We start from the raw sequence: 13,481 nt of genomic DNA, 5'->3' as shown, positions 1-13,481 counted from the left end.
GATCATCCCCTTCCATACAACGTTGCATCGTGTGTAAAAACTTATCGAAACAGCTGGTGTCAACTACTTCGACGCGTCGTAAGGTCCATACAAACCTGTTGCAAAAACACACACATTTCTCTAAAATGGCAGCTCCACAGAAAATCAGGAGGGCGAACGACAAAGCCGTTAAAAACATCGAGAAGAGAGGAAATGTTCCTAAGACTTTGGTATGTAACCGACACTTACTAAGTTACTATAAGCTTTTTGGGTTTGAAATATCCAAAATGATTGCGGATAGGCTAAGCCTAACCCTAGTATTTGTAGTCTAATACTTGTTAGTTCATACTCAGTCAGCCCAAACCCTAACAAGTAACAGCGACTCTGTAGGCATGTCACAACGTTGGTCTTCTGTGACCCTAGTCCAACACTGCAGTGGAAGCCACGTCAGTGCAACATCCAATTTAGGACCCTAACGCTTAAAGAGTGGAAAGTAAGTAAGTCAAGTTATTTAGGGCTGTGCCAAGTACTTAGTACTAGTAAATGCTGATTGACAAACCACCATATTTGTGGGTAGGCCAAACAGTACCTTGCTATATCTGGACTATTGCTAACAGAGTATCATAAGCGTTTTAGTCAGAAAATATGCACGTCCATGATGGCAGTTCCTGAAATTTCTATGAAACTCTTGGGAACATTTATAAAAGTACAAATTGTGATAAGTTAGATTTAAGAATAAGAGGATGCAAATTGTAATAGCTGATACCTGTACCAGGTGTTCATGAGCTAAAGAATGTTCACACAATTTCTGATATCAGATGCAAACTAAAACTGTCCAACAACTTGTGACCGCATTGATGCATGACAATTCTAATTCAACTCCAATGACTAAGATCTCCTAAAACTAACCACAGAAATTAGTAAAATAATATGGATTGTGTTAAGAAGTAAGTGTTTTTGTGACTCATGTTTTCACCAAGTATTCCACAGACTTCTGCTCTGGCTTGTATGATTTTGCGTGCCCTTTACTTATATGCCACTTTGGCAAACTGTGCTGGATACGCAATCCTCGGATTCCTTTTTAAACTCCTCACATTTGGGAATTTAAAATGCAGTTTTGGCCAAATTAAGTAAATATCAATACCATCTAAAGTATAAAAAAAAATTGTATCTCAAGCAAGTTGTAGCAATCAATCCACCAAGTTTTGCCTTAAATTTGGATATTTTTTGCAACACCCGGACACCCACTGTTCAAGTCTAAGTAATTGTTTTACTACATGTAATTATGGAAAGCTCAAATTTCTTCAGTTTAAAATAAATCAAAACTAGAATTTCTAGCCAGACACACAAACATTTCCTAATGGCATCGAGTCAGGGATTTTACTTTATGTGATGCTGATATTTTTAATTCATTGAACTCTAATGGTTATTGTAGGGCCAGTGCACATAAAAACTTCAGCTTTACAAATGGATAAGACTGACAATCTCACCAAATTTGTTTAATCCTCCATTGTGTTCAACCTGCTCATTAACCTCTCTGTATTCTGTGCGTGTACTTGTCCCATCTGTTACTGTTACTTGTCATTCAGCCTCTGAAGAAGATCCTACTAGTATCAAAATGTCAGGCCAACTTACTTTTACAAATTCTCTTACACAGGCTCTTTAGCGGATAAGCAGTTTGCTAACAGTTTTGTTTTATTTTGATTTATCAATTAATTCAAGCAAACATCCATCCATTATTTAAAGTTATGTAATGTTAATAGATTGTATGGTATGTATTGTTGTAGAAGTTCACAAAAATAATACCATTTTACAAGTATAAATGCTATAGTCATTTAGTGCCTATTGTTTGGTGTGTTATCAAACCTTGTGTTGTAGTACACAGTAATGGTACCCATTATGCAACTTACTAAATATGATCAAAGGAAGGGTAGGAAGGGTAAAACATAGTTCTTCAACATGCACTTTAGGTTCACCCTCTAAAGTATTTTTGCACACTGAGACATTTGTCTAATTTTGTTGCTCCCTTATGTCATCATTTTACGTTCTTGTGAGAGTGAGTGTGTGTGTTATGAACAATTTAATCATTGTCTCTCATGCATAGTTACCTTTAAAAACAAATTCTGTTAATTTTTTTTTTCTTTTGTTTTTGCAACAGAGAGCAAAAGAAGAGAAGTACCCTGTTGGACCATGGCTGTTAGCGTTGTTCATGTTTGTTGTTTGTGGCTCAGGTATGTGTCAACTTTTTGTATTTATTTGGGATTTCACTTCTCTCACTGACAAATGTACAAATGAGGATGGATGTAAAAAAAGTGTGGTAAGAAGTCAAAAGCGTTCCTTTTACATGTCCCCCATTCCGATGAAGAGCTAGGAAAATTGGATGATGGGTTATTGTTGACTAAACAAAACCAAAAAATTTTACCATATAAATGCCAACAAGATTTTCTTTTCTGTGATGAAAAGTTACATCCATTCGTTGTCTTCCCCCCTCACCCCTCCACTTCCGCAGAAAAAAACAGGGAATAAAGAGATTACCATGGAGACTGAAATAATAATTTTGTTGATCTACCAACCAAGATTGCTGTCCTGATTTTTCTGTTTGACCATATTTGCTTCGTCGTTCTGAGTTTTTTAGTTTACAGCCTTATTGTACAATACATCCATACAATGTTGTATGTCTCTTTTTTTTCTCTTGCAGCAATATTCCAGCTCATCCAGTCCATAAGACTCGCATAAAACCAACTCATCGAAAAACCCTTCTCATGGGTATCTCCCTACAGGAATACGAGACACTTTTTGATAAAGAAGGAAAGAAAGCCCCATCTTCAACCAACAAGAATTGACTTTAACAGATCACAGACATTGAAAAGAATTGTATCATGTTGTTATTAAACATTGGAAGGATACTCTGTGAGACTTCGTTTAAGCATATCGTCTACTGTGGAGGCACAATTTCAACACAGAGATCTTCTGTCATGTGATAAAAAACGAGGGTCTTGGTGTGCTGGTTTCACTGATGACGGGAGGTGTGAGCTGACCCTGAACAAAAAAAAATTAAAATTGGCATTGTCTTCAATACAAAGTAGGAACACCAAATAGTCCTCAAAAAGATTGAAGCAATGCAAGTGTTTAGAATGCTGCTTTGGAATTTAAGATAATGCAATTTTATTACATAAGGGTATATTTTTGTGTCATATCCAGAGCCTGTTTATGTGATCTGAAGTTTTTATGGTGATAATTTTGCTCTCTGCTTAAGACAATGTTCCAGGGCAAGAGATAACAGTATCTTTTTTTTTAAATGATACAAGAATGGAGGACACTAATCTTTTTTCTTTTTTTTTTAAATATTTAGCCATTGTGGCATCACTCTGCTGCATCATATGAAAATTTGGGCTATTTCAAATTACAAGACACACAATAGCTATTGGGTAGATGTTTCTATTTTATTTTGATTTGATTTGGTAACCATGGAAATATATGACGGATGGAGGAAGGGTAGGGAGGGGGTTGAATAATAAATTTTGTCCACAAATGTCACCGATCAAAGTTTTGGAATCAATCATACCTACAAAAATTATTGAGGAGTAATATCTAGAATGGAAACACCCGACTGAAAAGAGCAAAGAACTTTTTGGGATTCGAACCCATAGAACTAAGTGTTGCAATACCAAGACTTTCTTTACTATCTTCAGAATGCAAAAATATGCTTAAGGGAAATAAGAAAACTACAACAACAACAAAATGTAACGTAAGTGAACTCCAGTAATAAATTATGTAAAATAAGATTCAGAAAAATAAAAGTAATTGTTTTTGTGTGTAATGATACTAGTTTTAAGAAATTTCCTACGTGCCTCAGTCTATGTTTTAAGTTCTGTGTTTGTGATATCTAAGTGTTTGAAGTGTATCTATCACTGCCTATAAAATTAGGCAGTGTTCCTTTCTCTTCTCTCTCTTTCAAAGTTGGAGGCGTACTTACTTACCATACAAGTCATATTACTCACTTGCCCCCATTTTTTGCCCCCTTCTTTTCTGCTTTCTTTTCATCCCTTTATAATATTTTGATGCATTCCCCGAAAAAATGACGATGTTGCTGACAAAAGTTAGATGCCACTTCCTTAGACTTGTCGAACAAGCTGCATACCTCAAAGAGAAAGGAACCTTTCAAATCTCCTTCTGTGCAATCCAGGTTGCCCCGAAGAGAGGAGTTTCACGATAAATCTAGTTTTGTCGTGCACCAGAGGTAAAACTGTAGTCGTAACGTCCTGGTGACATTTACTCTCAGTGTTATGAAGAACTGCCTGGTTAATTTTTTCAATTAACTTGTCCATGGTACCATGATAATTTCAAATACTGTGGATGTCAACTGTGGATGTCAGCTGGAATGTATTAACATACTTCATTTGGTTTTTGAAACCAATTCCACGCACACTTGTTACATTAAATTTTTTGAAATAGTCAAAGGTCATCCATTCATATTTCTTGCATTGTATGTTAACCCTCTACAGGATTCTATATCAGCTTGGAATAATAAGCATATATTATCGGCTGGTGAAATTCATGCAAATCCGATCAAGCTAATCTGATAAAACTCAATGTCTTTTGCACTCCACCTCCACCCGACCCCCTGTGTACATGATGAGACACTCAAGTTTCCTTACAAAGAGAAATGTTCCAAGGTCGGCAGCATTGATCGCACAAGTGATCAAAGTTTTAATGTCGAAGTTTGGGCAATTGTTTTGGTTTTCGCTTTTGTTTTGTATATGCTTTGAGATATTTCTTTAACTTCATTCTTCCTGTCTGTGCTGTGGGATCACACTTCTAGAAACCTATGAATGTGCAAAAGTTAGCCCTTTAAATCTCATCCCCACCTCCACCCCACCCCTCTCTCTCATATTAACTTCTGCACCTATGTTCTTCATTCCTTTAAAGGATGGTATCGAGATGCCTTTTTTCTTTTGACTCATTCTCTTTTTTGCCATTTTTCTTCCCTCCTGCCGAGACTTCCAAAAATTTCACTCCATACTTCTCGAGTTGTGGCTTTTCTGGTTATCTATCACTAATGTTGTGTTAACAGAATTAAAAGGGGACAAAAGTAAAGAACATTCCTCAAAAGAAAAGTTGGTCTGTTCCTCATTTCTTCTTCCATTCCACCCATATTTTCTTTGTTTCAGTAAGCAGCCCAGGCACCAAGGGCGGCGGAAGCATTTTTAATCTGGGGGGGCACCGACATCAAAGGGCACTTTGCAGGAATTCGATTGGACTGATGCAGCCTTATATTTAGTACCCTTTATAACTCTTATTGTATTATCTTATTTGCGTATACACAGCACTCCATCAACGCCCCCCCCCCCCCTCAAGGAAAATATGCATACTATAGCACTGCAATATCCAATGTGAAAAAAATGAGGTGAAATCATTTTAGTTGCTAATGTAGGAATCTTCCGAATTAGACTTTATTCCTTGTTAATATCTTTGTAGAAGTTAATAAATTTTGTTTCCATTCGAAAAGGCTTTGAGTTTGACCCACAGAAATTCATTAAAAGTCAGGGGCATAGCCAGGATTAGCAAAGTTGTATGCACGACTATCTGAGCGGAGCGCCACCATAGGTTGGCGCGGAGGGTACAAGAAAATTTTTGGTTTTACAATGCCCTCAGATGGCCGGAAACGGCCCTTCCCGAGTGTTCATTCTGGTTCCCTGGCCTCTTGCTGACTTGAGACACCTCAATTTTTATGTAGAAAAAGGGCACATTTTTAACCTGAGGAAAAGTGGGGGGGGCACGTGCCCCCCCCCGCCCTTGTCAGGCACTACAAATTGTGATATCTTGAGAGATGTATATAAAAGGCCCTGATGTTAACAGTTTTGTTACTGTAGTGGCTGATCCAATCCCATAGCCAAGCTGGGGCACAGGGTGACCATTCCCACTATACAGACCCCCTTCTGAGCCATAATCATTTGTAAGACTTCGCAAGTAACAGAACAAGAATTGCGCCCCTCCCTAACTTGTTGGTACCGTCCAACTTGGATTTTCTGGCTTTGGGCTTACGCAGAAAATATGGGATGCAAATGCAATCACCATTAATAATGTTTGGCAAACTCTTTAATAACCCCACTAGTTGGGTTTAAGGAGCACCCAAACTTTCAGAAATTCACTCCAGGTTTCTGACTCGCCAAGTTATTTTCCAAACATTGAGGAGATTTGGAGAACTAAGTATGTCCGATGAGAAATCTCAGCGTTGAAAATTACTTTTATATTGTTGAAGTTCAAACAAGTTTGACCATACTCTAATGTGGTAGCATATACTATATGTGTGTGTATTAAGGGGGGGGGGGGTGGAGCTGAATGGTCCATCTAGAATATTTGCCAGGGCTAAACCAAAAACCATTAAAACATGACACTGCAAATTTTGTAGCTGGTGCTCAGTTTAATATTCATAATGATAGACATGACTTTGCTATCCCTTACAATGCTTGGGAAGAAAACAATAACCAAAAGACATCATTAGTGTTAATAATCAATGATGAACTGGATTTTAGTATTACAAAAAGTGATTATACATATTGGTTTGAAATATAATAACAAGGGATTAATAGATAGAAACCCACTGATGATAGAAACTGGTTAACTCCCAGTACAGACTTTTAAATGTTGGCATCTACCCAATCAACAATTCGATGTAAATATGGCATTCACAACATGCATTTAAGTCCTCTTTATTTGCCCAACCTTACCTTCCTCCATATAACCCCCCCCCCCCCCAAAAAAACAAAGGGCCAAGGTAAGTGGAATGGATCCATAACAGTGCAAGTGAGGTGAAAGTTTATAAATTGGTTTGTGATTTAATTGCAAGCCTCAAATTATTTCCAAGATGAAACACTAAAATAACTTGACAACATTAGCTTATAAACAATAGCAGTTAATAACCATCTCTTAAAGAGCAAAATTGGATAATGGTGAAACAATAGTGAAGGATTGTCTTATTTAGTCTTCGCCAAGGTAACTGTATTCAAACCTCTCCTGTACATTTCGTCTCAGCTCGTATCGTCTTACAAAAAGAGTGCAATCGACTTCCTGATATGGTGCAGCAGTGGTTTGATCTTTAAATGCAGGTGATTTACTCATGACATGTATATGCACTAGCTTTGTCAGCCCGCTTCATGTTATTTATCATGGTGCTTACAGCACTGGTAGTATTTTACATTACAGCACCAAAGAACAATTTGGATAAACTCATGCACAAGTTGACCTTGAAAGCATTGGGTTCTGCTAACCGACCTACTAAGTTTTTAAATCAAAACTAAAACCTCTCATGCATATTTATCACACTAAGCTTCTATGACTTGAAAAAAATGCCCACCACATTGGTGTAATATCCTGACCACCCAATTCCATTCCTCCCCCAATCCCCCCCCCCACTTAACCAGAAATTTAATGAGCTGAAGTCATAAGTTTGCTAAATCTCTTATCATATATCTCTCTTGTGACTACTGAGCGGCTGTAGAATTGTATCTCCAATTATAAGAATGAGTGACTCAGTTTTATTGCAACACTTGTTGTCATCAAGCCTCAGGCCCAATTATGTCAAAGGGCTCTCTCTTTCTCAAGTCACCATCTTAAGCTTATCAGGAAACTGAGAAAACATTCTTCTTTATCCAATATTTCCGACCCCCCAACTGGTCCTGGGTCCTAGGGCTCTACCGCCCTCACCCCCTCATCGGGCCGGATTGTATCAGGGATTGAGGGGGCCCAACACCTCAAAACCAATTGTGCGATTAAAATGAATTCCATAACCGTAGAATTCCCCCCCTGACAATTGAAACAAGAATCCAGTAACTGGCTTAAAGATAGTATTGGACTGACAATAAAATACTTGTCAAGGGCCATGAACAGAAGATTGGGACCGAATAGAGAACACTTGCTTATAGCATATAAAAAAATTTTAATAGAACTTGCCAAATTGCATTTTCCACAAATAAGTGCAGCTGACTTTGACTGCCAACGAAAGGCTTTATTTAAACTACACTTTTTATTGCAACATTGTCTTCTTTTTTTCTTATTCTTTTTTTTTCAAACTTAGGTAAGGCAGAACTGAAGCAAGAAAGAAGAAAAAAAAAAGTGGTCTTATTTTGGAAAATGAGATATAAAATCTTAATATTTGTTAACCAACCTTATAGTGCAATTTCTTTCAGCATATTGCCACATTGCAGCAGCCGTAGACCCTTCCTATCAAATACATAATTCATAGATTTCCACATTTTCTTCGCCTTAATTTCTTTTTAACATTTCTCGTCTAATAATATTTGTGAGACAAATCCGCATTCCTCATCTAGAAGTCCATCTCCTCAGCTCTAAATACCGACCATTTTCTCTTTTTCTATCCATTTCTGGCCTGCCCTTCATGTCTTCCTCTAGAAGTCAACTTTCAAAGGCACAAGTGTCACATTCTTACACCTCTTTCTTCTACTTAGCATTTCACAAATAAACACCATGAATTTTGATTAACCAAATCAATCAAAAATTCTTCTTAGCTTAAAAACAGAAAAGCACTTATTCAAGGCAAAACAAATCGAAAAGGTTAAACCTACAAATACGTTTTTTTTTTTTCGGAAAAAAAAAAAATTCTCTGTAGTGAAACATTTTGTCTTTGCTCTCAACTCCAACAAACTTTTTAACCTCATTTTCATACCTTCGAATAACTCTGGTAAAAATTAAATAATCCAAACCCTAAATATTAATATTGTTAAACACCTTTAAATCTCTCCCTTTTAGTTCATACACAGGAAATTTTATATAAACAGTTTTTCTTTTTTTTAAGTAAGCCTATTGTAAGATGTAGTTATTTTCAATTTAATATATTAACACTAGGATAGGCCAGCACAAGTAGTTAGTTTTACCTTCTGAAATGAATTGAAGCTATGTCCCTGCATCTCTACAGACATGGTAGCAAACCACATGCGACCAAGCAAACGACCCCAGCATCAGGTCAACGTCATGCTATCATTACGACCAGTTGGTGGATTTCCGATTGGAGAGATGTATTTATTCAATCATACATTAACTGACCCTGGACGCTCACTACTCTCAAAATTACCACACACAGAATTTAAAAAACAAAAAAAAGTACATACTCAATGGTGAGATGAGTCGAACAAACATTGTCCTTGGTGCAAGAACAAGTAGACAAAACTATAAACTGAACCAAATCAAATTTTTAGTCAAACTTCAATTCCTTATATCATGGATTCTTTCATTTCTTCAGTAAAACAGGTGCCCTTTTTTAAGAAGTATTTCAAGATGCTGAGGGGTAAAAAACACTTAATACATTTCCTTTACTAGGAAGTGCTGTCATACTAAATTGTTTAGTAAATTATAAATTATGTCTATCGTTTTGAGAGATGACACTCGAATAAAAAACACCCCCTCTCTCTCTCTCTGCATTTTATTTCTCCCAAACCTCTTTCAAAGGGGTCAGCATTTTCTCACCCACGGTGCATGCAAGGTGCCTGAAAAAATATGCTCATGGTGTTTGCAAAAGAGGCAGCATAACAACGCTGCACGGTAGGGCAAGCTGCGCGGACAGTAAGACAGGGAATATCAGCTACACACATGTCTGTTATATTTATATTTAGTAGTAGTAGTAGTCACTTCAATTCTACATGAGATGATATATATGAGTATGAGACTATTTCCAATACACAGTTTAGGATGTGTCTGTTCTAGTATTTGTGTTCTAGGATTAGTGGCCTGTACTCTCGCTCAGAGCCTTTGCACTCTTTACTCGTACCAAGAGGAATTCTACTTGTACTCACGGTAACTCATTCTGTTGTACACGGACTACAACTCATAGAGAGTGCCCATTTACAATAGGATGCACTGGGCACATCGGTTACAACTGACACTGATGTGTCTTTCCTAAGTCAACCAAACTTTGATACCGGAATAAAGTCGATGTTTATCGTAAATGGTTTTATTTTTAAGTAGATATGGTCGTCTGGACAGTAAATTGTCCCAGTGCAACTATGTTATTGGTATCATTGTCTTTTTTCTTTCTTTGTTGTTGTTTTGAAGAAAAAAATATCCTTGGGAGTGCTCGGTTTTAAGAGGTAGGTGAATAGACTATCCGAAACTCAGTGACACTGCAATGATACAGATTTGACTAGCTTAACTGGAACTACACATTGTACTTGATATGAGCTAGAGAAATCCAAGTAGCATAGACAGATGCCTTCAAGTATGTATCATCTCATTACATCAGAGAGGATTTATGGTAAAAGTTTTCATATTTTCAATATGGCACGAGATTTACCACGATTTGAGTTGACCCTCCAGTGATGTCATTTCTTCTGCATTGAATGTTTCTCCGGCGTCATAGTCCATGACCTCTTCGTCCATTCAAGAACTTCTTCTGCATGTGATCTGTGCTGCCATTTTGCTGTAATAATTGGACAAGAGTCCAAATTTACACCTCTTACGCAGTTGTATCGTCTAGCCTCCTTGCTGATATTCTTAAATATTATAAACAAGTTTGAGTGTTGTGTGAGCTACACCATACAGTTCCTTATCGGTAAATAACCCTGTTTGCTGAATTGTATGTACCACCGTGTAGCACAGGATGTTAGACGCATATGTTATCCACTTTTACTAAACACTTGAGGCTAAGTGGATCATCAGTTTTTTACCACCCATGTGCCAAGATTCACAGACCTGACTAAGACGGTGCCTGGATGTAACATTCTCTATATATCACCGAGAATGCGACCTTCATCCCCTGTGTTCACTTCTCATGGTTATCCATGCCCACAGCAGAGATAATACTCCAATGAAGCAGTGGAAGCCTCCCCCATCAAAGACCGTGAGGACAGGTGTTGCACTTTCAGAATGGCGGCGATGTCTTGGTCCTCTGTCACAAATGTCTGTCACCTTGACTGTGTGGTATCCTGGGCTGGGACCCCTGTTGGGGTCGGGTGATGGCACCGGCGGGAGGCACTGCCTGGCTATGCTCTTGGGAGGCACCTAGTTGGTGGTGTTGGGGTACGGTCTGGTACTGCCCCTGCTCAGAGCTAGTGTGTGGCATGCCCAAGGTTGCCGGGTGCTGATATTGCGATGGATGGGAACTGGACATGGGCGTCTTTAGTGATGATGCTGGGGTGGCTCCTTGCGGTGGGAGACCTTGCTGGGAGCCCTGCTGCGTCAGCGTATACTGGCCTTCTTGGTGTTGTTGCCCTTGGGCAGACGGGTGATATTGCTCAGCATTTGTCGTTACAGTACTAGGTTGGGATGGAATAGCATGTTGGTATGTTGTCTGGTCTACAACCTGGGCTTCTGGTATATGCGGGTAGGGCTGTGCTCCTCCCGACTCCACACTCTGAGGATGATGGTGGTGGGCTGGCGGTTGTTGATAGTGTTCTGTCGGAGCACCAGTAGAGGTGGAAGATGGCAGCTGTTGTTGTCCAGGGAGGGGGTGCTGGTGGTACGAGGAGGATGTGTGCATCTGAGTTGCTGGATTGGGTGGGAGGCTCTGATACTGTGAGTCCTGTGGAAAAATGATGAAAAAGTAAACTGGTGAAAATGAAAGAACTGTTTGAGCATTGGGTGGGAGACTCTGATACTATGAGTACTGTGGAAAATGATGAAAAAGTTAAACCATTTGAAAAGAAAGCACTGTTTGAGCAGAGGGACAGTAGCAAAGGTCTGTATCTATTGTAGCCCAGGGACTGACCTGTGAAAAGATTGACAGCAAATGGACAAAGGGCTCAAGTTTTTGTGCATAGGTGTTTCTAAAATATATTCCGGAGTTTTCCAGTACTAGAATACACAATTTACATACTGTACTAGTCAATATTTACTACCTTAGGCCAACAAATTCATTCTTGTTAGATACATTATTTAACTAAAAATAACTAAATTTCATAGGTTTCCTCATTATTTTGTAAAATTCTCATACAACTGAATAATTCAACTAAGAAGACAATATTAGTAACTTAGACAAAGTCTCAGTTTGTACTTATTACTGTTATGTATCTGATAAGTTATGGTTAACACAGAAGGCAGAAATGTCCAGGCAATTTTGAGCTTTTACACATGCCATACAAAATTGTTATTGTTTTCTACTTCAAATCCTCTCTTATTCAGTTTACTGCCACAGAGAGCAGAAGGGGGTTGCAAGGGGGAAGGAGGGGGTACCGTATGTTTCTTGAGCGTGGCAGGGTATGACAAGGGGGATGGGGGGATGGAATTGGTGAGGAGTAACATGTTTGGAAGGCAAGTTCCAAATGTATTTGTCAATCCTTGCAATCTATTGCTCCTCACTACCAAAGTATAATGAATTTAAATCCGCATGGAGACATACTAATGATGGAAATTCAAGAATCACCTGTGTTGAAGGTCTATGCTGGAGCAACTGACTACTTCCAGAGGTTCCCTCTTTTAGTAGAGCATTTTCTTTTCGAAGTTGCTCGTTATCTTGCAACAGTTCGCTGATTTGTGTCTTGAGTTCCTCAACTTCTTCTCTCACAGCCATCAATAAATGCCCTTTGACAATATCCTGTGAGGGAATGAAGAGGAAAAAAAAGTTTGCACCACAGCTAAAAAATGATCGTTTTGTGAAGTTCACACGACAAAAAGCCAAAAGATGTTACAATAAAATTTCAGCGAGAACAGGTCATACTGTATTATGGATCTTGGTGAATTATAATACACGAATGATAAGAAAACTTGATTAATGTCAAGATAAAAAGTTCTTTAAAAGCAAATTTTAAAGGAGAAGCAATCCAACTCACCATCTTTAGCTTAAATGTTAGTTACAACCCTAAAAATGTCAAACAGCTATTTGAGAATCTTGCTTTGTGAGTGAGGAAAAGTTCTTTCCTCGTTAGCTATTTAGCAGGCTTAATACTAGTCATAAAATTGCTTTGTCATGTTTCCTACCACAAGTACATAAACAGTGCCTAGCCTACTCTCAACTGCTTCAGTGATAATAATTCTTTCACTACAAGGTTTCATCTTGTTGATCAGTGTAAGAGGGAGAATGCAAAAGATGATATAGCCCATGCAGCAAACGTTAGAAACATTCTACTTACCATAGCTTGCTCAATCTTGTTGTCAATAGCCCCTGCTGTTGGAGCACTGCAAATAAAATGAATAATAGAAGCAAATAATTGTTTATCAGTGAGAATGTCATCCCTCAACTTAGAATTCTCCAAACGACTACACCAAAGTTTTGCAGCCTTTGGCTTGCAAGCATCTTGACATTGGCAAGGCATTTTCACATCTTCTTTGCACATTTTACAGATTCCTTGTGCCAATCTGTCTGGACAAGCACTTTTTTCAGAACTCTTTACGGTCAGTTTCATGACAAATCTTCAGCAGGACTAGGCCTGACCTCTTTTCTTTATTTCTCAAAAAGATGGAATAAGACCTTCAGGTAGACCAAGCGTTAGGAATTGTTTAGCTACCAAGCTTTAGAAGTTCCTTTCAGTTTAATGCGCCACAATACGTGTGCC

General features: G+C 38.3%; 2 protein-coding genes across 2 annotated transcripts in view; one reads left to right on the top strand and one right to left on the bottom strand.

Annotated features, from left to right (window-relative positions):
* The first annotated feature begins 13 nt into the window (after window positions 1-13).
* LOC139975256 (stress-associated endoplasmic reticulum protein 2-like) lies at window positions 14-3,818 on the top strand. The gene is made up of 3 exons (XM_071983011.1): window positions 14-209; window positions 2,138-2,210; window positions 2,678-3,818. The coding sequence occupies exons 1-3, from the start codon at window positions 126-128 to the stop codon at window positions 2,713-2,715; spliced, it is 195 nt and encodes a 64-aa protein (XP_071839112.1). The 5' UTR covers window positions 14-125; the 3' UTR covers window positions 2,716-3,818.
* Window positions 3,819-3,856: 38 nt separating this feature from the next.
* The window catches only part of LOC139975254 (uncharacterized), a 41,836-nt gene continuing 32,211 nt past the window's right edge, over window positions 3,857-13,481 (bottom strand). Inside the window, exons 2-4 of the mRNA XM_071983009.1 lie at window positions 13,059-13,104; window positions 12,353-12,523; window positions 3,857-11,512 (exon numbers count right to left, since the gene is read on the bottom strand). Coding sequence (XP_071839110.1) covers window positions 10,883-11,512; window positions 12,353-12,523; window positions 13,059-13,104 — 847 coding nt within the window. The 3' untranslated portion in view covers window positions 3,857-10,882. The remainder of the gene's footprint in view (window positions 11,513-12,352; window positions 12,524-13,058; window positions 13,105-13,481) is intronic.

The sequence above is a fragment of the Apostichopus japonicus genome, chromosome 10 (assembly GCF_037975245.1).
Source record: "Apostichopus japonicus isolate 1M-3 chromosome 10, ASM3797524v1, whole genome shotgun sequence".
Taxonomy (NCBI): domain Eukaryota; kingdom Metazoa; phylum Echinodermata; class Holothuroidea; order Aspidochirotida; family Stichopodidae; genus Apostichopus; species Apostichopus japonicus.
This window is presented reverse-complemented; position numbering and strand designations above follow the sequence as displayed.

Coding starts and splice junctions, on each gene's coding strand:
- LOC139975256 (XM_071983011.1), top strand. CDS start 126: ATGGCAGCTCCACAGAAAATCAGGAGGGCGAACGACAAAGCCGTTAAA. Junction 210..2,137: donor GAAATGTTCCTAAGACTTTG/GTATGTAACCGA, acceptor TTTTTGCAACAG/AGAGCAAAAGAAGAGAAGTA. Junction 2,211..2,677: donor GTTTGTTGTTTGTGGCTCAG/GTATGTGTCAAC, acceptor TTTCTCTTGCAG/CAATATTCCAGCTCATCCAG.